Raw genomic sequence first — 21,576 nt, forward strand, 5'->3', positions numbered from 1 at the left:
ATTATTGTTTACTAAGCCTAGAATACAAGGGTGTATGTTTTTAAATAAACTATCAAATGAAAATACCGGGGAATGCCCATCTCAAGAACAAAACTCAATCAACTGTCATAAAATGAACTACCCACACATTTAGTTTACATGTAATTCTGTAGTATATAATCTACACAATTTCTGAAGTATTTTGTATCTTTTGTCAACTACACTGTTTGCAACATTGTCATTATATTTTTTTCTTCATTTTTTTCTGCATGAGATGGAATTGCGACTTAGGCTAAGTCTCGGCTCCTCATCTCGCTGATGGTATCGCTTTCATGAGATGTATAAAGCTAATAATTTAGGAAGATGAAAGCGGGGATGAGATCATGAGAGACATCTTCGTAGTTGGCGGATAAAGGTATGACTGTCTTGTCGTTTGGTCTCGAGACGGGCCCCTGCCACTGATCTCTACGGAAATTTTTTTCCGTAGAGATCAGTGGCCCCTGCACATCAAAGGGAAGAGCGCCATCTCTCGCATTAACAACAACAACGATGGCGTCTGTTGCTAGCTGTTTTGGATTCACATCCGTGTTCCTGTTTCTTGTGTTAATCGTGGTTTCTGTTCCTCAAAGTGAGTAGTTATTAATCAGGTTTTGAATGTATTAACTCTTCATGTGTGGTTGTATCTATTGAGGGCATATGTAGTCTGATATTGACCAGAATTGTCCGGTTCATACCATGTAACTTTACTACAGTCCCATGTCATTTGTATTGCAGTGGTGTTAGAATTTATATTTTACTCGCTCATATATGAAGAAGGAAAAGAAAAAGGGAAAGAGAAGAAAAAGAAGAAAAAGGTAAATGAAGGAGAAGAAGAAGAAGAAGAAGAAGAAGAAGAAGAAGAAGAAGAAGAAGAAGAAGAAGAAGAAGAAGAAGAAGAAGGAGAAGAGGAAGAAGAAGGAGAAGAGGAAGAAGAAGGAGAAGAGGAAGAAGAAGGAGAAGAGGAAGAAGAAGGAAGAAGAATAGAGGATACAGGAATGTAGATCTCTACAAGAACAGGCTATTTGGAGTCATTTAAATGATGAGAGTAGACCTAAAGGATGAGGAGAAAAGGGAGAGACAGAAAGGAAAGGGATCGGGAGAGTAAGAAACAAGGGCAAGGAGAAGAATAAAAATGACAGTTATATCTTGGTGCAATCAAAGCATCATTAGTATTAGGGTGTCTGATCGCGCACCCGATGTTGTGTGCTAAAATTCTTCCCATAGAGATTACACGCATCCCTATGCAGTCTACGTGCATTGCGCGACCATGCAAAAAAAGTCAATTTTTTTTTTTCAATTCGAGATTCAAACCTTTATCTGTTGTGATCCTGAAGGTGATAATCAATAAATGAGGTGTCATATGAAAGAGCAGGTAAATTCCAATATTTCTAAAGGGGCGTAGCCCCCGAAATTCTAAAAATATCTTGGTCAAAACAGCAATTGAAACATTGTGTCCTGGCTAACTCTGAGGTTTGTCACTTTTGAGATATGACGCCCCGATCGATAAATAGTCCCAGTCCTAAGGAACAATTCTATGTGCTTATATTTTCGCTAGCCCCCAGGGATCACAACTGATAACAGTTTAAAAATACCCTTCTCGCTATTTGGTGGATCAGCTAATTAGGGGGCGTGCGCTCCGCTCAGTCCAAACCATGGTTACATCGCGTAACATCTCCGCGCACGAACGAAACCCCAAATTCAAGTATGGGTGGCCATTCGCGGCATAGAACCCGGAAGTGAATACACGTTATAGTCAATGGCAATATCGCGGAGATATCTCCGCGATATTGCCATTGACTATAACGTGCATTCACTTCCGGGTTTATTGTGCGACGAACGCCAACCATACTAGTCAAAGGCACATGTCGCGGAGACAGCGTAGCTCAAGCTGCAAGTCGCGGATTGGCTTAGCAGCATGCGTACGATATGCATACGCTTGCATATCGCGCGATACAGCTGTTTGGCTAAATTTAGCAAAACAACATCACTCTGCGTAGACGTCTTTTTCGTCGATTTTGACCAAAATGATATGAATATACCAGCGTTTTGAAGGGGCTGTAACTTTTGATAGAAACATCGGTGAGACTTGAAATTTGAAATGTATTATTCTGATAACATCTTTTATTCAAATATCAAACAAAAATGGTGAAAAACGATCCCAAATTGAAAATTGAAAAATCGTTCAGACACCCTATTAGTATACTTTGTATGTAATTAAATCAGTGAGGTTTTGGTGCTCTTTAAATTCCTGGATTGTGCTACATTTGTTGCTATTCAGTATCCTAATCATATTTTTTTTCTCAAATATTTGTGTAATTTATCATTCTAATTCACCTTGTCTTTGATTTGCAACTGCAGCTGTGAGTGAAAAATCATTAGACCCAGAGTCGCAAATTTTAGATGACCAGCTTTCAAATGTTGCTTCAAAAAGCAGAGAAGAACTTGTATCTACACGACCACCTGTATCTGATCAGGATCATGTATCAAACAGCACAGAAAACCTGCGAGGAAAAGAGACTGAGCACAGATCATCTCTTCCAAGATACCTGCAAACGTTATTGCTCTATCATCTAAAAAGAAGTACACATTCACCAGTCTGCATTCTTTTTACACAGAAAGGTAACTACCATACATGTACTGGTAAATATGTCAACTGCTGGTATGAAAATAAAAGGAGCTGCCTTTGTGCAAAAAAAAAAATTTATTCATGAAAATGTTCAAATGAAATGACTCTCATATTCAAATAACAATCAATATGTTATTGAAATTACTCATGAAAGCATTTTGTAAGAATACTCTTAAACCTATTTCTACAGCATGTTATTGTATAGCCACACACACACACACACACACTGGCCATAGAACGTTCGTGTTCCATGGGTGGGGGTGCTGTAGAAATGGGGTTAAACATACAAGACATTTGATTGTTGTCAGCATAAACTTTGAATTAAAATGGATGACATTCAACCGTCTTTTTGAATAGTAAATGTTATCTATTTTGATGAGAATAATGAAAGGTTAGATTTCTTGTGTATGTAAACCTTTTAAAAATTGTTTAGAACTACACTGGCTTACAGATACTGGTAGAATTTAATACTGGATACTTGCTCAAACTTTTAAAGCTGTATCGACCGGTGTCAACTATGTGTAAACTCCCTGCATTTCTAAAAATAGTACTTTCACTTGATTTCTTCAAAATAAATATTCTAAAAACAGACTGAATATGTTAATATACTAGGGACAGCACCTTGTATTTTCTTGAAAAGGTGCTGTATAAATCCAATTTTTATTGATAGCAGTATTGTTGTTTTTATTATTATAATAATGCCTTTGGTAAAAACTGCATGACCTTTTTTTGCTTCTTTCAGATTCAAATTTTGAGCTTGAGGAAAAGGTTTCGAAGCTATGGAGCAAGCTGTCGGCCTATCTCTTGTTCCAGAGCTGGAAAGTTGGAGTGTATGATGTGGCCAACGGGGTAGGTGTTTTAAATGGAATAAGTTGTTAGACTAAGTGACAAGGTATGTATAATACCGGTACAACATAGCTGCCAATCATTCTTACTTTGCAGTAATAATTCCTATTTTTCTGCCTTCAGATCTGTGACATGAAAGCTATATCCCTCTTTGTTTGCTGAAAACATCTGTATCAAAATTGTGTAGAATACGCTATATTCCTATTTGGGTTTTGGATATTCCTAATTGTTGCTGCGGAAGGTTGGTAAGTTTGATAATATGAAAATTGTTTGTCTATTTCTCCTGATAGCTTTTCACTTGTATGTGATCAAGCGATTGATCACTCACAAAATATTAGGTCACTAGTGCCGCCTGTTGTCAAGTTACGATATCAATCACATACACGATGTAATCCAGACTTAGTATAACAATAGTTTCTTGCCCTAAAGATTTATAAGCGGTATGCACAATATCATAGATTTATGGCACAATAGTGCTAGTATCAAAGCTGCTTGTGAATTCTTTTTAATCAAGTTTAATCAGTCTTTGCCATTTTGTGATTGACATCTTTAAAGAAGGGTCATAGAGTTTTATGCCATAACCAAGTAAGTTCCAAATATTCAGATGTTTCCGAAATCCAAGCTGCATGTGAGAAATTGTACATAACAAATATGTACGAGGGTTCTGTGGTGTGATGCCTGTGGAACTGAAGGATCTGTTAACCCATCTATATTTGGTCTTGATTTTCATGTTTGTTTTCTTTCCTTCCATCGCTACAGCCCTTGAGGGGTCTCACTGTACCACACAGTTTGCCTTCATTGAGGTGTTATGTCGGAACAGCAGAGCCCGAAGAGTACACTAGTAGACCAAGCCTTCAAAGGCTTCTCCAATGGTTCAAAATGATGGTGAGCTTTTCAACTGTGTGTTTGCACCACTTTCAGTGAAGATAATTAGAACAGGACCAAACACAAAAGAAGTCTATTGGTCTGTGTTTTTGTAGCTCCATGGTGGACTACTATTCAATTTATCTACAAAGTACTTTGTAAAATATATCTGGCATGGAAAGTGATAAAAGGCCTGAAGAATTAATGAGGAGGCAAAAACCTGTAGCACAATATGGGACAAGCAATACAAAAGGGGAAGGGATGGATGAATGTTTAAGAAATATTTTCACTCTTTGGCCAAGAGATATATTTTGTAAAATCTGTTGATGGAAAAACAGAGATTTTGCGCTCAAACAAATGTGATCTTGAATTAGGAGTGGTGTGACACTCTGAAAAATGTAATTCAAAATTACAACGATTGATTTTTGTTGTTGATGAATTCAATTTCAGGCTCACAAGTATCGTAATCGTATAGTGGAGGCTAATCTGGATTCCCTGAGGAAGGCTGTCTCTGATGAGAGTAAGCTGACTGTCCTCGCTTTTCCTGGAGAAGAGAAACACTTTGAGATTGAATGGATGCTGTTAGAGGTAAAGAATGATTTATTCAGGACGACCTTAGACTTAGAGATGTACTCTCAATGTTTTGATTTTAGTTTTCAATTGTCTTTATTTTGATGTTTCTTCTAGTTCTACTGATGTCTTGTCTTCAATCTAAGTACAGCCTAGGGAATATTACAACATTCTGAATGTGAATCTTTGGCTCTGAATGCTCCAATGTTTCAGAGATATGCAACAACTAAGAATGAAATTAATCCCAAATACCGCTATGTTTATTTTTGGATAGATAAATAAAACTGATATGTATTTTTTTTAATGAGTTTGGGGCAGTATTTGTTAATATCTTCCTGCAAAAATGCAAACTTAGAGTTATTACTTAGAGTTATATTATTATTATTATCATCTTAGGGTCTAAAGAAAAGAAAGAGATAAAGTAAGAACCCCTCCTGCTAAGTTATATTGCCTTACAAAGTGTAAACTAACATCTTTGATTTGGTTTTCCTTCCAGTTCAAGTCATCTCACCCAAACGATCTACAGCTCTTTGTAGTTCACCCTGGCTCAGTGAATGAGAGCTCACTTCAAAACAAGTTCAACGTCAAAGTAGAACCAACTATACTGGCTTTCAAGAAAGGAGGTAAGGAACTATTGACAATTGTAATCCCTGAATCCTTTCAACCTTATGTACACTGTAAGACATAGGTGTACAGAGAATTCTGTATTTAAAGATTGCTCGAGGGAGACAAGAAAAGTGGCCTTTATGTACAGGTTCACTTAGTACACATTTCAGTGAGAAATTATTATTATTATTCAAGGGAAACATAAAGTGGGGTCTCTATAGACAGGTAGTCTTTCTATACAGGTGGTCGCTTAAGCAGGTTTCACTGTAATTCCCTCTCATAGTGACAGGGTAAACTCTTTCATTCTTGCAGACTATGTGTTAGGTACCAGTAGATTAGGATGGTTACATTTATAAAAAACTTAGTTGACATGAATATGAGGAAGACTTTCAAGGCATATGGTTGGTAATCAAGCTCAATAGGCCACATCTTTTTCTAAGTTTTTTATTAAGACTTTAGCCAACATGAAGATGAGGCAATTTTGAGGCCTTTGTCCTCTTTGCATTCCAGATGAGATTGAAATTTTGTTTGTTCTTGAAGAGTTCAGCGTTACTAGTGTGAAGTAAAGCTCAAAATGTACATTTAACTCTTTACTGTTCAATACTCTTCCTGATGTTGTGTGACCAACATACAGACCAGCGTCTCCGAGTCCTGCAGAGGTTTGAGGAACCCCTTGTTACCAGACAGTTTGTGGAACCCTTCATCATGTCTCAGACATCATCTGCTATCTCTCTCACAGTGGTAAGTGATAAAATAAAGGGCCCTTGGTCAGCAGGTCAGGATTCAAATCCCTAATGTAGCACTAGATAGACCAGTAAAGATCAGTTACATGCAATACAGTCAAACATGTCTATGGAGGCCACCCAAGGAAAAGGCTGGACGTTTGCGGGGAATGAGAATTCCTTCACCCTTTTCCAAAACTTTGATGTTGCGTGCGTGATTCCTTTGTTTCGAAGCAATTCCAGTAAATACCCGTGATGATGTTTGTTGTTCTTTAGAAAACTGAATGCTTCTTGTACTTTTGGCTTTGTGGAATGGTGTGTTTGTAAATGCCTTGTAATTTTGGGGTCACTCTTGCAGGACAAACTATAGTAACGTTTATTCCGTTTTCTTGCATCTTTGTTTTTGGCCGTCATAAATTTTACACCTGCACATTTCCTCTCTGGTGCTATAAAGCCTTACAAACATTTAAGAAAGGTGCCAATGACAGTTAATGTGAGGTTTACCATCATTACTTAATACTGCATACTGACTCTAACAAGATGCCAGCCGAGAAGGGGTGAAGTTTGTTACACTTACAATCACAACAATATAACGTAACCCTCGTAGAGGGCGATATTAACCACTTGCGTTCACCATGTCTGATCACCATTCACCATCATTCTGCAGTGCTCAGACCCATCTTCTTAATTTCTATTTGATAGATGTAGCTCCCCAATCTCGTAACATGGTCTTGCAATTTGTGTAATGCCCTTCTAGTTATTCCTGCAAATTATATTTTAAATCATTTAACAGAATAACTTTCAGCAAGAGGTTTTCAGTGGAAATGCCATGCCCATTCTGGTATGTTTCTACACCCACTGGGCTGAGCGTGTGGTTCCTTACCTCCACGCCTTTGTGGAGTCCGTCAAGGTCTTCAGGGACCATGGGGCCAAACTGAGATTTGGCATTGTGGATGTCGAGGCACAGCAAGATAGTAAGTGTTTATTTACCATGGATATCTTTTAAGGAAAATACAATACCAGTGTCAATGCAAATTATTATTTATGAGTTTTATGATGCTTGAGAAAACAACAATCTGGAACTTACTCCCCATTTTTCTTTTATATGTGTTTGTTAAATGGATAGAGAAATTAAAAGAACTCTGGCTGTCTTTTAACACATTAATCAAATATCATTTTGTTTGAAAATACCTACATGTAATATGATTTTCCGACATTGATAGAATAATGCACCATTCTGTCATAACTGTGTTTTTTGGGGTAATATTTTATTTGGCATCTAGCTCTTGGTTTTCTTCATACATGTAGTATGAAAAAACAAAGCACATTTAACACTAGGACCTTATTCTATAACTGTATATTTGAGATGTACTGCTGCTACTACAGTTAACAACTAAATTATTCATACCCCTTGTGAATTATATGTTTTTTGTGTTTTTTGTAACTCAAGAATGAGAGATGGACTGGTAAAACACCAGAAAGGGCCTTTGTTGAATACTTTTAGATCTTGGTTTTGATATGTCACATTCTCAAGAAACATAAATTGGGACAAATCAATTTTTCGCATACAATTAAATAACAAAACTCGGTAAAGTTATGAATAATATAGTTGTTAACTGTATATGTTGTATTCTTGTTTGTCTTTTGATTGTTTTGTATTTTTATCAGATTATGGAAATAAACTTGAATTGAATTTTTGTTCCTTTTTTCTTTTCTTATTTGTCCAGTTGTTCCACGTTGGCTGCATGCAGCAGGTATAGAAGGAATGCCTTTCAGTATTCTCTTCTGGAGGAAGCCTGGTCTTGACAAAGGTAAGGTCATATACAAGTTATATTCATCAATCGACTGCATTTTGGGATTAAACATTTGTGGGTGTATTTTTTTCTGCATCTGTGTATGTTGTAAGACCAGAAACTGTCGCATATTTTTTGAGGAGTCCAGGTTCACAAAAGTTAAGTTTCTTGAAAGTTGTTAGTTTAAACTTCATTGAATGCCAGTACAATACCGTACACTTTACAAGTAAATCAACTCTTACCGGTGCATTTACGGTATGTTAAGGTCTTTTGTGCGATCACTGATGAAGCCAAAGCACAAATGGAATAAAACTATGTTTCGGAGGCATCAACACAAGTGGTTTCAGATATTGTCATGAGAATTGATTTAATAATCCCCCCCCCCCCTGAAATTAAAACAAAAAATAATCGAAATATGGAGGTAAACACTGTACCAGGTACCTTACAAGAATCAAGAATGCAAACGTTGCAAGCCATGAAGAAAGCTGTGGGCTCCAATTCATGAAAGTTTCTCATTATACAGTAGTTCACAATATTCACATCATTTTGTGATTGGTTTATTATTTTGTCCATGGTCTACAGGTAAAATGTTGCATCAGCTTGCTCTACCAGAGGGAGCCAACACTCCCGTGACTTTTGGAAGCTTCCTGCAGGAGAAGAATGTAACATTAGAAAGCATTGATGGGGGACCATTCCATTATCCAACATGGGTAGAATCATCATATGATATGGAGGTACTTATGACTTGTTTTGTAAATATTAAAATGATTTTAGCTATTATGCAGATTTTGAGAAGGGATATGATCATTACCTGGAACCTGTACAGTTAAAAAAAAAGGTTCATTGTGAAGATATTAGTATTGACAAAGGTATTACCGGTATGAATAGAAATGCTATAAAGCTTGGTGGATGTATTTTAATGAAGAAAACCAAGAAAACACTCGTCCAAATTATCTAAGCCCAATTGTTTTATTAAAATCATTTTGGTGAGTTTTGATTAGCAATCAAAAAGGGTATGTTGCCTGCAGTTGTTAAAATAAATCTGATATACATTTTCTTTTCAAATGTCATTAACAAATTATATTGGTATTATCTACATATTATTTAATTTCCATGAACCATTTTTTATGTCCACCCCCCTCCAGGTATCAATGGGAGAGTCCAGGCTGATAGCTCCAACATGCATCAGGGCACTCAACACTTCACTGGAGGGGTTGGAAGATATGTGGGGTGAGGGACCTCATTCTATAAAAATGATGGTTGATGAAACAGAACCTGATACAATGGAAGACCTAAGAGATGTAAATATTACAATGGAAGTAGACGATACATCCAGTCAGGTATGTCTCAACATGATTGTTTTGTAATTATATGTCAATTTATATAGCGCAGCTACTATATGAATATACTCTGCTGCACTTAATACAATGTATCATATTATTACCCTGGCTGTATCTGAGCTGCCATGATAAGGCGTTAAGCATTTCAAGGAAATAAATTCCTGCCAGGTACCCATTTACATCACCTGGGTGGAGAGTGGCAAATGAAGATCAATGTCTTGCCAAAGGACATTAGTGCCGCAGCACTCGAACTGCGGACCTTGTGATCGACAGTCTGGTGACATATCCATATCTGATAAATGATACTTTTGTCACTCTTACACAGAAGAAATACTTAAGCTTTTGATTTCAAGTGGATTCGGCGCCTTACAAATCTCATATATTATTATTATCATTATTATTATTATTATCATTAGGTGGTATTCCGGTAGCGCGTACTAAGTTAGCGCGTACTTAGTTAGTTCACACTTTTATGGAGTGCCTGTTGCAAACTAATTTACCCTGAACAGATTATTTTAATCCTTCAATGAAAAGTGTCCAAAAAAATTAATTTTGCAATGAAATGGGAAGAAAAAGATAATATAAGTATGAACTGAATTTAAACAAAGTCTTTGGTAGATTATCTTTGTCATGAATATTGAAGGAGGAAGATGAAACCTAGCATTCCATAGAAGTGTGAACTAAATTCTTGTTTAGTCTGGACTTAGTCCCGGCTTAACTTATGAGAATACCACCCATTATCATTATTATTATCATTATTATTATCATCATTATTATTATGATGTTTCTGCCCAAAATGGCAGAAACCATTTGCTTGTAGTCTTAAAGTGACTCGTAACATTGCCTCAGATTCTGAAAAAAAATCCTGGATTTAGCTCATGCTGCAATCATAATTATATACCTTAAAAGGTCAGTCAGGAATCCCACGACTTTTACAAGCCGAAATCGAAATTTCAAAAATTGTTTTTATAACACTACAGTATGGTAAAACCAGTCAAAGATTTTTACTTTTTTGAGGCACTTCATGATAATTTTGAAGCGCAATTTATTTTAGGGCTTCAATATTAGACCATAACACAGACACTGATAACACGTAGGGCCATGCATCTCAGATTTAACATTGTTAAACGGTGCCTTTAAATGCAAATGAGTATTGTTTGCTGTGGTGAGTGTTTATTTCCTGTGATTATCAAAACCCTTCAAATAAAGACAACACTTTTCTCCTTACCAGGGTCCTGTCTTATAAACAGTTTCAATTAATTGCTAATCATTTGCAATTACTATACGTAATGGATAGGAGACTGTAAACTTAGGATTGATTGGAGGACTTGTGATTGATTTGGACCAATCACAACTCTTTATAAGACGGGGGCCCAGAACTCCACCCTCTTTTCAATATCTTACATTGAAAAATATACCTAAGATGTATAATTGTAGGAGTGTCGTGGTCGAGTGGTTATGCCGACGGACCGTCGATCACAAGGTCCGCGGTTCAAGTCCCATCACAGCACTAATGTCCTTTGGCAAGACATTAATCTACATTTGCCACACTCAACCCAGGTGATGTAAATGGGTACCTGGCAGCAATTAATTCCTTGAAATGATAAGAGCGCCGTAATGGCAGCACAGCTAAAGCTGGGGTAATAATTTCCAAGTTTGGAAGCGCTTTGAGACTAAATTGTATTTCACGCTTTATAAAAGCTGAGTATTATTATTATTGTTATTATTATTATAATTGATTTATGTTTTGACACAATAGAAGGACAACCAGTTGAGCCATATTGGGGGCATAGAGCGACTGACGGACGCAACCTGGTCAACCACCATTGAGAAGTCACATGCAGGAATGAAACCTGAGGATCTGCAGGCTCTCATGAATATTCATAAGACATCCAGAAAGAAAGACATACCTCAGACAAACCTTGTCTTCTTCATCCAAGATGGCTGCGGGAGCTGTAGAAGACAACAGCCCATGTTTGAGAGGGTGGCCAAAGCTGTCAAGTTCGTAGGTGGGTTTTCTTAAGATCAGAACTTATCATTTAGAATTATACATTTATATATTGCATACAGTTTGTTATTTAAAATTATTTTTATCCAGGATTTCAGTTGTACTTAAATTGTTATAGTTGTTTGGTGTCCAAACTTCTGACTTTACATCATCATCATAAACAAACCGCTGCGGTTATATCACTTGTGAAGAACCTTTGATAAGTTTCATTACCTTTTATGATAACACTGATAATTTTCTCTCTTCTTTGGATCTCCTTTGTGTTAAAATAATAATAATAATAATAATAATAATACTCAGTTTTTATATAGCACTTATTAAAATCACTAAGCGCTTCCAAACTTGGAGATTATTACCCCGGCTTTTGGTGTGCTGCCATTTCGGCGCTCTGGCATTTCAAAGAATTAATTTTTGCCAGGTACTCATTTACATCACTTGGGTCGAGTATGGCAAATGTAGATCAATGTCTTGCCAAAGGACATTAGTGCCGCTGCAGGTCTCGAACCGCTGACCTTGTGATCAACAGTCCGGCAACTTAACCACTCAACCACGGCACCTCTACATAGAACATGAAACATTTCGTTTTTCTCTTTTTTTGATCCAAGATGGTTGGTCTGCCTACGTACTGAACTGTACCTCTGACCTTGTGACCTGTGACCAGCTTCATGTCAGGGGATTTCCCTAAATTCTTTGAAGCATCTCTGCATATATCGCCCTTTGTTTTTAGATAGTAGATACAACATGAACATTTTTCTTTTTCTCTTCTTTTTCTCGATACAAGATGGTGGGTCTGCCTATATACTGAACTGTACCTCTGACCCCGTGACCTGTGACCTGCTTCACGTCAGGGTATTCCCCACATTGATTGCATTTCATACTCGTATTTTACTCTAATCATCTCCATGCGTATAATCATACTAAATTCTCGAAAGCACCTCTGCATATCTCCTTTGTGTTTAGATACAACATGAAACATTTTAAACAGTAGACTTACAGTTGCACCATGTGAGAGAGAGGGGGGAGGATTGGAGAGTCATGAAAAGGACTGTCTGTACATCACCATGTAAGCCAAACCTTAAGCAACATGAAACATTTAATATTTCTCTTTTTTTGATCCAAGATGGTGGGTCTGCCTACATACTGAACTGTACCTCTGACCCCGTGACCTGTGACCTGCTTCACGTCAGGGGATTCCCCACTTTGATTGCATTCCGAACCTTCGGGCAGTACAGCAGCGAGAGGTGTCTGTCCCCTGATCATCACCAGCATACGCTGCGCATGGACTACCATGGGGTGTTGGAGGCAAGTTATAAGTGCGAAGAGGACCGATACCATAAGAGTGACGGATTGTCCTGGGACCCGTTGCATTAAACTTACCATCGATGGTTACTTTGCCATCTAATGTCAATTACCATGGTAACAGAGCTCAACAGCCAATCAAAATCAAGGTTTCCATGGTAGTTACCATTGATGGCAAAGTTACCATCAATGGTAAGTTTAATGCAACGGGCCCCTGTTTAGCAAGTGCTAAAGCATCCTTTTTAAAAAAAATTCCATCCTTTTTAAAATTTTAAAAGGGTACAGTGAAAATGTCTGTACTTCTTGTTCAGTATAAGCGAGACAACTCCCAATCTGAAAAAAAATGACATAAACACATCCTCCCTTTTCTTTTATTACAAGAATCAGCTGTCATACAATTGTTTTCTGCTTACCGGTACTTATTTTCAGTTTAGGATTCTACAAACCCTTTTCTTCTACCACTATTCATCTTGTAATTAACCTTTTTGATAAACAAAGAAAATATACAGCTAGTGCCAATAATCATTGTTGTTCTTCCATCACTGTTCACTATCCACAATGAACCTACACAGAGGACTGATGAATTGACATTCTATTTAAGAATGCTACGACATACCTTGTGGCATTAATACATTTTTTCCATGTGATTGCCTCTGGATAGTATGTTAGAAGCCTATAACATCTAAACCAACTTCATTCTATATTTCCCCCAAATTTTAATGCACATTTATCTTATATTTTTGTTTCATTTTTCATTATTTTTTTCAGGAGAAGGAGTTGATGGAATGGTTTTCTGATATTGCTCTTCCAAGAGTTCAGATCAAGACACTTCAACAAGTCAAACAAGAACAGAAGGTATCTTATGTTACACATTAAAGCCTCATAGTAGTCAGACACCAGGGACCTGTTTCTCAAAGCCTTTTTTCAATGACAAATGACAAAAATCAGTGACAAATCTGCTGATAACCAATCAGAAGCAAGGATTTCAGTAGCTTATAACCAAGAATGTCATTTGTCACTGATGACAAGTTTTGTGAAACGAGCCCCAGGGCCCTGTCTTACAAAATTTGATATTGATTGCAACTGTGTACATAAGAGATAGGAGATTGCAAACTTGCAATTGATTAAAGGACTTGCGATTGATTAGGATCAATCACAACTCTTTGTAAGACAGGGCCTCGATTTGGTTAAATTACTGATTGATGTGTGCACATGTCTCTCAGGCAGTGAAACCGTTGTCCCACCAAAAAGTACTTTAGCTTGCCTTCATATTTCAAGGGTGAGGGAAATTACAAGAATTCCTTATGGTGGTAGTTTCAGGGCACATTACATTACGCAAGACCTGTTGGTTGTAAAAGTGAAGTCCACTCTTAGCGATTGACCACACCTGTCAAATTCCCAATGAGCACCCACTAATATGATCCTTAACAATTTTTAGCTATTAAAGCTGATAAGCTATACCGGTATATATATAATGCACTTATATTGCGCCATCCATCTAGTAAAACTATTCCAAGGCACATTATGAAATTAAGAAAGTTAGGAATAAGTATAACAAAAAGGACTACAGGATAGTACAATAATTATGTTCAGGTACTAAATGATTTCAAAAACAGGACTATCTTCAGGTTAGACTTGAAACAATAACAAGTTTCTAAGAACGTTTATGAGCTGGTAATTGATTCCATAAACATGGTGCAACATCAATGATTATAGGGCAATGGTTAGAGATGATATGAGATATAATCGTATAAAGTTTATAGATCTTTTTTAGCATGCACTGCTTGGATTTTAATAAATATGGATGAGGTTGATATTGCATACACATAATGAGATGAAATAAGATGTGAAATGAATGGGTTTGTTTGTTTGTTTTACCTGAATGCTAAGAAAGCCTGTGTATGCTTGTAAGTATCTGATGGAGGATAGATGGATTTAACTCCTTGGTAATGAGGATTAATGCCTTACCAAAGGGTACTAGCGCATCAACTAGATTTCGAACCAGGAACCTCCCTATTACGAGACCACTGAGCCAACGTGCCTCCCCCATGCATGGTATTATCATGAAATCACAGCTAAAGCCCAGATACGTATTATAATAAAAAATAATACATTCATGTGCAAAAATAGCATTTTGATCAATTGTTATCTTTCCTACCTTTCTGTTTTTGATTACATTTCTGTTTTCCAGCACACCAATGTTATCCTTCTCGCCACCATCTACCCCCTCTCTCTGGCTGGTCAGTACCTGAGGTCAGTGGGCGGGGCCGACAGCTGGTACCCCCTGGAGTGCTTCCTGGTCGCCTGCGAAAGGCTTTATGGGAAGGCCAAGTGCTACGCGGCGTATGGAGAGAATATCAGATCGAGCGATAGAGAGAGGACGAGCAAGGAGGAGAGATTGATTGTGGGAAAGGTAAGGGATGTAGGCTCATTGAATATCATATGAATTCGGTATCACACCCATTTTGGTCAGCTAGCTGTTACAGGTTTCATCATTAGGCAAAGTGTTTATTAGTGTGAGCATGTGTGTAATTTTGTTTTTTACAAACATGTTTTAATCAGATATGATTGTATAAGTCTGGGGACCGACCCTTACCGTTACCATCCGAAAGACGTGTCTCAGTCTCGAACCGGGGTCTATTGTGTCAGTTTGTAGGCCAAGACCGAGAGCTAACCAAGTGAATGTACCGCTAGACCAACATACATCTCCCTAGGCAAAGTAAATGAACAACAGTTACATTTTTGTCTTGAACAAGTAAACAGCAGTCTTCCACATGTAGATTCATACTAGAGATGGTAATTCCTTCATTTTTTAAAGATGATGATAATATTTACATTTACGTAACACATAACAGGTGTACATAAATACTTCAATGCAATTCATAATGGTATTGTTACTCCTGCATGGTTACTGTACTTTAAACCCACGCTGTCTGCAATCTTTTCTGGGATCCATTCTATTGCTGGGACTTGATCCATGACCCTTGTCATCCACGGCCCGTTGATTTGACCACAAGACCAGGCAACTGTGCAGATATCCATTCATACTATGTCTCGCTTAAAGGGATTGGGTATCTTTGGCTCAGATTCTGAAACAGAATCCTGGATTTAGCTCATGCTGCAATGATAATTATAAACCTTTAGGTCAGTCAGGAACGCCTGTCTAATTATCAAGATAATTATGATTGGAAATCGAAATTTAAAAAACGTTTTCTTAACGATTTTTAGAACACTGGTCACTCAAAGATTTTCACCTTTTTGAGGCACTTCATGATCATTTTGAAGTGCAATTTGTAGGGCTTCAATATTACACCATATCAAAGACAAGATAACACGTAGGGCCATGCATCTCAGATTTAACATTGTTAAACGATGCCTTTAAGCATTGATAGTTATATGTGTATCTTTTGTTTGGTGATCTGTGGCAGGTTGAGATGCTTCGTCAAGATGGGGTGGTGTCAAAGGTCATCACCAGTGGGCGGAGTCTGATAGCCGCTCTTCAAGCGGAGGCCGATTCCCAGATCCATAGATTCCATACTCCTCACAGGTTAGTATGGTCCTTGTCCATTGGCAAGGCATTAATCTACATTTGACACTCCATACCCAGGAGAGAATTGGTGACCTGGTAGGATGACGAAAGCATTTGTGTTAGTATTTGCTCGGAATACTCCCCAGGGAGTGGAGATGGTGCACATTGTGCAAGAATGAATCTGATGACTGGGGTAATGATATCTCTAAATCGCTTAGAGACGTTATTTTGTTTTCAGCAATAGATAAATCCAGATTATTATTATTATTAGTTTTATCTTTCCTTCAAAGATAATAGATGTATTTAGAATAATGCAAATAACAAATACACTGTATGAGCTTTAAAATTAATTTCAGATAATGCTCATAATAAAAACAATAATATTGGATATCTATATAGCGCACATATCCACCCTGCAAGGTGCTCAAAGCGCTCCAATATTACCCCCGCTCTGCTAGGCTACCGATTTCGGTGCTCACTGCATTCAAGGAGTTCCTTCCTACCAGTTCCCATTTACTTCACCTTGGTGGAGTGTGGCGAATGTAGATCAATATCTTGCCAAAGGACATTAGTGCCACGGCGGGATTCGAACCACGGATGTTGTGATCGACAGTCTGGCGACGTATCCACTCGTCCAGGATAAAGATGCCTCCATGAACTTTTAAAGACATTTAGATGAGATTACCTGTGTATAGCCCTGCTGCCCTAAGAAAAGGTTCTTTAACATTCAAGGAATTTCTTCCTACTGGTACCCATTAGCTCACCTGGGTTGAGTGTGGCAGATGTAGGTGAATGTCTTACCAAAGGATGTGCGTGATGTGGCAGTGGCTTGAACCTTGTACCTTGTGATTTGTAGTCTGGTGACTTGTCCACTAGACCATGCCTCCTATTTGGGTTGTAAAGCAATCCTATAATTTACAGAAAGAAGACCACAAAAGTAAACAAAGATTCAGTACCATACTTCCCTACAGAATTGACTTTGTTCAAGGGGGATCGGCAGTTAGTGCGAAACATTTAAGCTGCTTGTTTTGCTTATTCAATTCAATACAAATGTGACATAGTAGTATTGTAAAGAGAGATAGAATGTATTGCACATACATGGGATTATTACTTCAGAAAAAATAAAGTATTTTTCTTTAAAACAAATTAGACACTGGTTTCCATGTTACAAGTTCAACGAGTTCAAAAAAATAAGAAGAGAATTTGTCTTGACCTTCACTGAATTTGGCTGAACCCATATTTTTCAGGTACAACCTCAAGTCTGGTCAGCGGTGTGAGGATGACCATGCTGGCTGTACTGACCTCATCACAGACTTTGTAGAGGACCATAGTCGATTACCGGTCACTCATCTCACTATGACCTCATTCCATGCCTACTCCAGGTTAGTAACCTATGACCCGAGATCAGTAACCTTTGACCTGTTGACCTGAGGTCACTACATTGAAGAGAATACATTATTTGGAGAAATAAAGACCCAGTTATATATATATATATATATATATATATATAGTGTGTCAGGCACTACTTCAATGATAGTTAAGGGCAAATCTAAGGTAATGTTCCCTATGTAAAGAATCAAAGAAAAAGAAAAATCAATTCAAACAGTTTGTTAAATTGATAATTTGATTGAGCTGATAGCCTTACTAGCTAGGGCATGAGCACACCCAAATGTCAAGCAAAATCATTTTTCTGATATCAACTTATGTTCATTATTCACTTAAGTTTTTTCTATTATGTACTGAACAATAATGAAGAAATATGTCGAACTTACCATATTGATATTAGCTCATCTGTGTTTTTATTTTTCCTCTTTTATTCACCTTGCTGATATAGTGTTGGATTTGATTCCAAGCATAAGGGATCGGTCTTTAGGAGAGGATTACCGGTCCTTATTGCATTTGCTACCAAAGATCAAATGGAGGAAGGGGCTGTATTCCAACAGGTGGGTCACATTTATCTCTCTACCACGTTGTAGTTTCAATGTAAAAAAGTAATTCTTGTCATCGCTGTTTAAAAGAGACCTTTGTAAAATTGAATTTTCAACATTTAATACAGCTCATCCTGTGTGATCATTTTTGTTGGTGCTGTGTGGAACTTTACCTGGTTAGATGTGGAAAAGTGCCTTAGATGAGTTTGTTTCAATCTGAAACCATTTTTACTCTCTACTATTCGGGCCCTACTATGTCGACAGCCTATGATATGTACCGAGACCTAGGACCCGTCTTATAAAGAGCTGTGATTGATCCAAATCAATAGCTAGTCCTCCAATCAATCGCAAGTTTGCGATCCCCTTTCTCTTATGTACATAGTTGTGATTGATACCAATCACAAATAAGTTGCGATCAATATCAGCTCTTTATGGAATTGGGCTGTAGTCTTCACTTGGGTTGATGTATAATGGTGATGTGTAAGATTGGTCTCTTAGTTTAGTCCTATACCTTAGACCAGTAATAATCTGTCATACTACAGTCAAACCTGCTTTAGTGACTACCTGTCTACAAAGGCCACATTTGTTGTTTCCCTTGAAAATGGTTTCTCATTGAATCATGTACTAAAGGAACCTATCTCCAAAGACCACCTGTCTACAAAGGCCGCTTTTTGAGTTTCCCTTGGGTGGTCACTATAGACTGTATATAGGTCCTACTGTCAGCAGCCTATGACCTGTATCAGGATCTGGTTTTCATTTTGGGTGAAATGGAATCAATGGATGAGTTCTTGGATCTCTGAGGTTGTTCCTATCTTAGACCATCTAAGACCATTATCAGGCCTTACAGGCTGTACCAGGTCCTGATTTGGGTACAGTTTTTTCCTCAATCTAAGACCATTATAACTCTCTAATTCCATTTCCTACTGTCATCAGCCTATGATCTGCACTAGGACCTAATCTTCATTTTGACTGATGAAGATGAGTTCCAACTTAGGTCTCCCAAGTTTGTAGATGTAGTTGAGTTTCCTAGATTGTGTCAAAGATTGTCCTGTTTCTATCTAAGCTTATCATTAATCTCTCATACTATATAGGCCCTACTGTCAGCAGCCTACGATCAGTACCAGGACCTAGTCTTTACCTGGGTGGATGTGGATGAGTTTCCTAGATGGGTTGCTAGCTTTGTTCCTGTCTACTATCAGAGGCTTATCATAGGTAAGTACAAACATTCAAATGATGGCATCCTCAGGCTGCACATGATAATTCTCAAGAGGCTAGCTGGTTAGACCCATATTGTAAACTGGCCGGTCCGTGCACTATGCTCGCCCATCAGTGTGTTGGAGCACGGGTCTACTAGCTTGGCACGGACTGAACAGTGTATACAACGTGCCACTCTCTAGTGAGATTTTGAAAGGTTCCGTCTAGCAGCCTGATAATGCCATCCACTTTTTCTGATTTAAATTCAGGATAGAGCTATTTCAAGTGTAAAATTGATTAGCCCTCCTTCTTCAAGTTGGAAACACTTGTATTTTGGCCAATGTTGTATGAGTTTAGTAGAATGAAACATATCAACATTGGCACAAATTGCATCACAATGTTAAAACAATAAGAAGGACTGGACATGAAACAAAAAGCCACTCACAAAAAAAGGGGGAAAAGTGCATACTACTTTGGTGAAACTCTGCCAGCGCAAAGCGTTGAAATATGTTATTAAACCATTTAAATGTTGTGGAACTGAAATATGAATACAATTTCTGCTAAATTAATTGAACTTGAAATTGGTTGACACTTATACACATTGAGGAGACACAATGGCTCAGTGGTAGAGCAGTGGTTCAAAACCAAGGCAATGTACTAGCACACTTTGGTAAGGCATAAATCCTCAATCAAGCCGTCAGTAACCTGGGCGCTTACTTACATTTAAATTTAAATTTAGACATATACTTTCAAAATTTGTACCTTTTTAAAAAGGATATATATTACTTTTATACATCTGTACATTTTAGAGAAACTGAAGATTAGGTCTTTACTAATGTTCATTTATCATTTTTTTGAATGACTAGAACATGTGGAGGAAATCACTGATGAAATCCTGCCGTCCCTCTTCGTCTACCCTCGTCTCTGCTTGGTCAGACCGGATGACCATCGACATGCAGCGTTCTTCCCTTCAGCTAGGGGTTTCTCACTAACATCAAAGCTTGTGGGTAGGAATGTTGATAAAGATGACATTCTGTGGTTTGCAAAAAACTTCTTGGAGCATCCGGAAGAAATGCTAATGGAAACAGAACGTTTCTGAGAGATGAATGTCAAAAAAACAAATTATTTTGTTAAACATATCTATCTGAAATATGTAGAATGACAAGAAACAAAAATTTGCACTTAAAGTTGACAATCTAAAAATTTATTATTATTATTATTATTATTACAATTAATATTAAGTATTTGGCGTCACCTGTGCCTGGGAGGCGAAAAGCGAACTGAATTACTGTCGAACTTGAGATCTTTGGTTCGATAGGCAGACGCTTTACCGACTGATCCAACTCGCCTCAATTTTCAATACTGTTTCAAGTTCATTTGACAGACAGAAATGTATGGTGGCTTCATGCAGCATGGAGCAAACTGAAAACAATTCTCTTAGGGTCTGTTACGACCTTGATTCAGTGGGATGTGTGTGTCTATCAGTATTGGTGCCTTTCTTTTTTTTTTATAGTTTTCAGACAAGTTCCTTCATTTATGCTTGTCTCATTAGCCTAAAATGTATGAAGGATTGTATTTTCTACCTGAACAATGATCCATGATGTCTTGTAGACAGCTGATAGACGTCCACTTTACAATTACAATTGTATTACCACAACAACTCAATATTGTCATGCATGATAACAGGATCAGAGAAGAAAAAGTAGAATTATACAGCTCATCGTGTGAGAGTGATTGGATTGTGAGCATATTAGTAGACAAAAAAACACAAAATAGCCAAGACTATTTTTGTTCTTTGTCAGTCCTCCCCCCCCCCCTGCCCCCTTCTCTCTCTTTCTCTCTCTCTCTCTCTCCGCCCCTTTCTCTTTCTTTTGTATAAGACAGTCTTAAAGACACACAGAACGATCCAGGCACCTTTTACTGTATGAATGTATTACACCTGTCAGTACTTATTTGATATTATTGTATATATAGCAGCATGATATTATTGTACATCTACCAGTGTGATATTATTGTACTTAAACCAGAGCTAAACTCTCTATTTTCCAGATTTTGAATGAGGATCAAATGTGTGTATTGCTTGTACATAGTCATTAACTGCCCTGTCACATTGGAATTTAGATCAGCTATATTCTCTCTTCTCAGGAACATCTTATTCCGTCCATTTTGTAAACAAATAATCATATATAGTTTGTCATTTTGTGTGGTGAACATGCATTTTTCATTTCTGATG

The 21,576-nt window shown here is 37.6% G+C and overlaps 1 protein-coding gene across 1 annotated transcript; it reads left to right on the forward strand.

The window, feature by feature from the left end:
- The first annotated feature begins 504 nt into the window (after positions 1 to 504).
- On the forward strand, positions 505 to 20,857 carry LOC100891372. The gene is made up of 20 exons (XM_030995863.1): positions 505 to 607; positions 2,371 to 2,637; positions 3,387 to 3,493; positions 4,250 to 4,375; positions 4,805 to 4,942; positions 5,421 to 5,547; positions 6,165 to 6,271; positions 7,046 to 7,226; positions 7,980 to 8,063; positions 8,628 to 8,779; positions 9,191 to 9,385; positions 11,145 to 11,394; positions 12,514 to 12,695; positions 13,461 to 13,547; positions 14,884 to 15,105; positions 16,121 to 16,239; positions 17,469 to 17,603; positions 18,056 to 18,164; positions 19,241 to 19,361; positions 20,210 to 20,857. The coding sequence occupies exons 1-20, from the start codon at positions 529 to 531 to the stop codon at positions 20,440 to 20,442; spliced, it is 3,021 nt and encodes a 1,006-aa protein (XP_030851723.1). The 5' UTR covers positions 505 to 528; the 3' UTR covers positions 20,443 to 20,857.
- The last annotated feature ends 719 nt before the right edge of the window (positions 20,858 to 21,576 follow it).

This window comes from Strongylocentrotus purpuratus, unplaced genomic scaffold (assembly GCF_000002235.5).
Source record: "Strongylocentrotus purpuratus isolate Spur 01 unplaced genomic scaffold, Spur_5.0 spur5_scaffold_3, whole genome shotgun sequence".
Taxonomy (NCBI): Eukaryota; Metazoa; Echinodermata; class Echinoidea; order Camarodonta; family Strongylocentrotidae; genus Strongylocentrotus; species Strongylocentrotus purpuratus.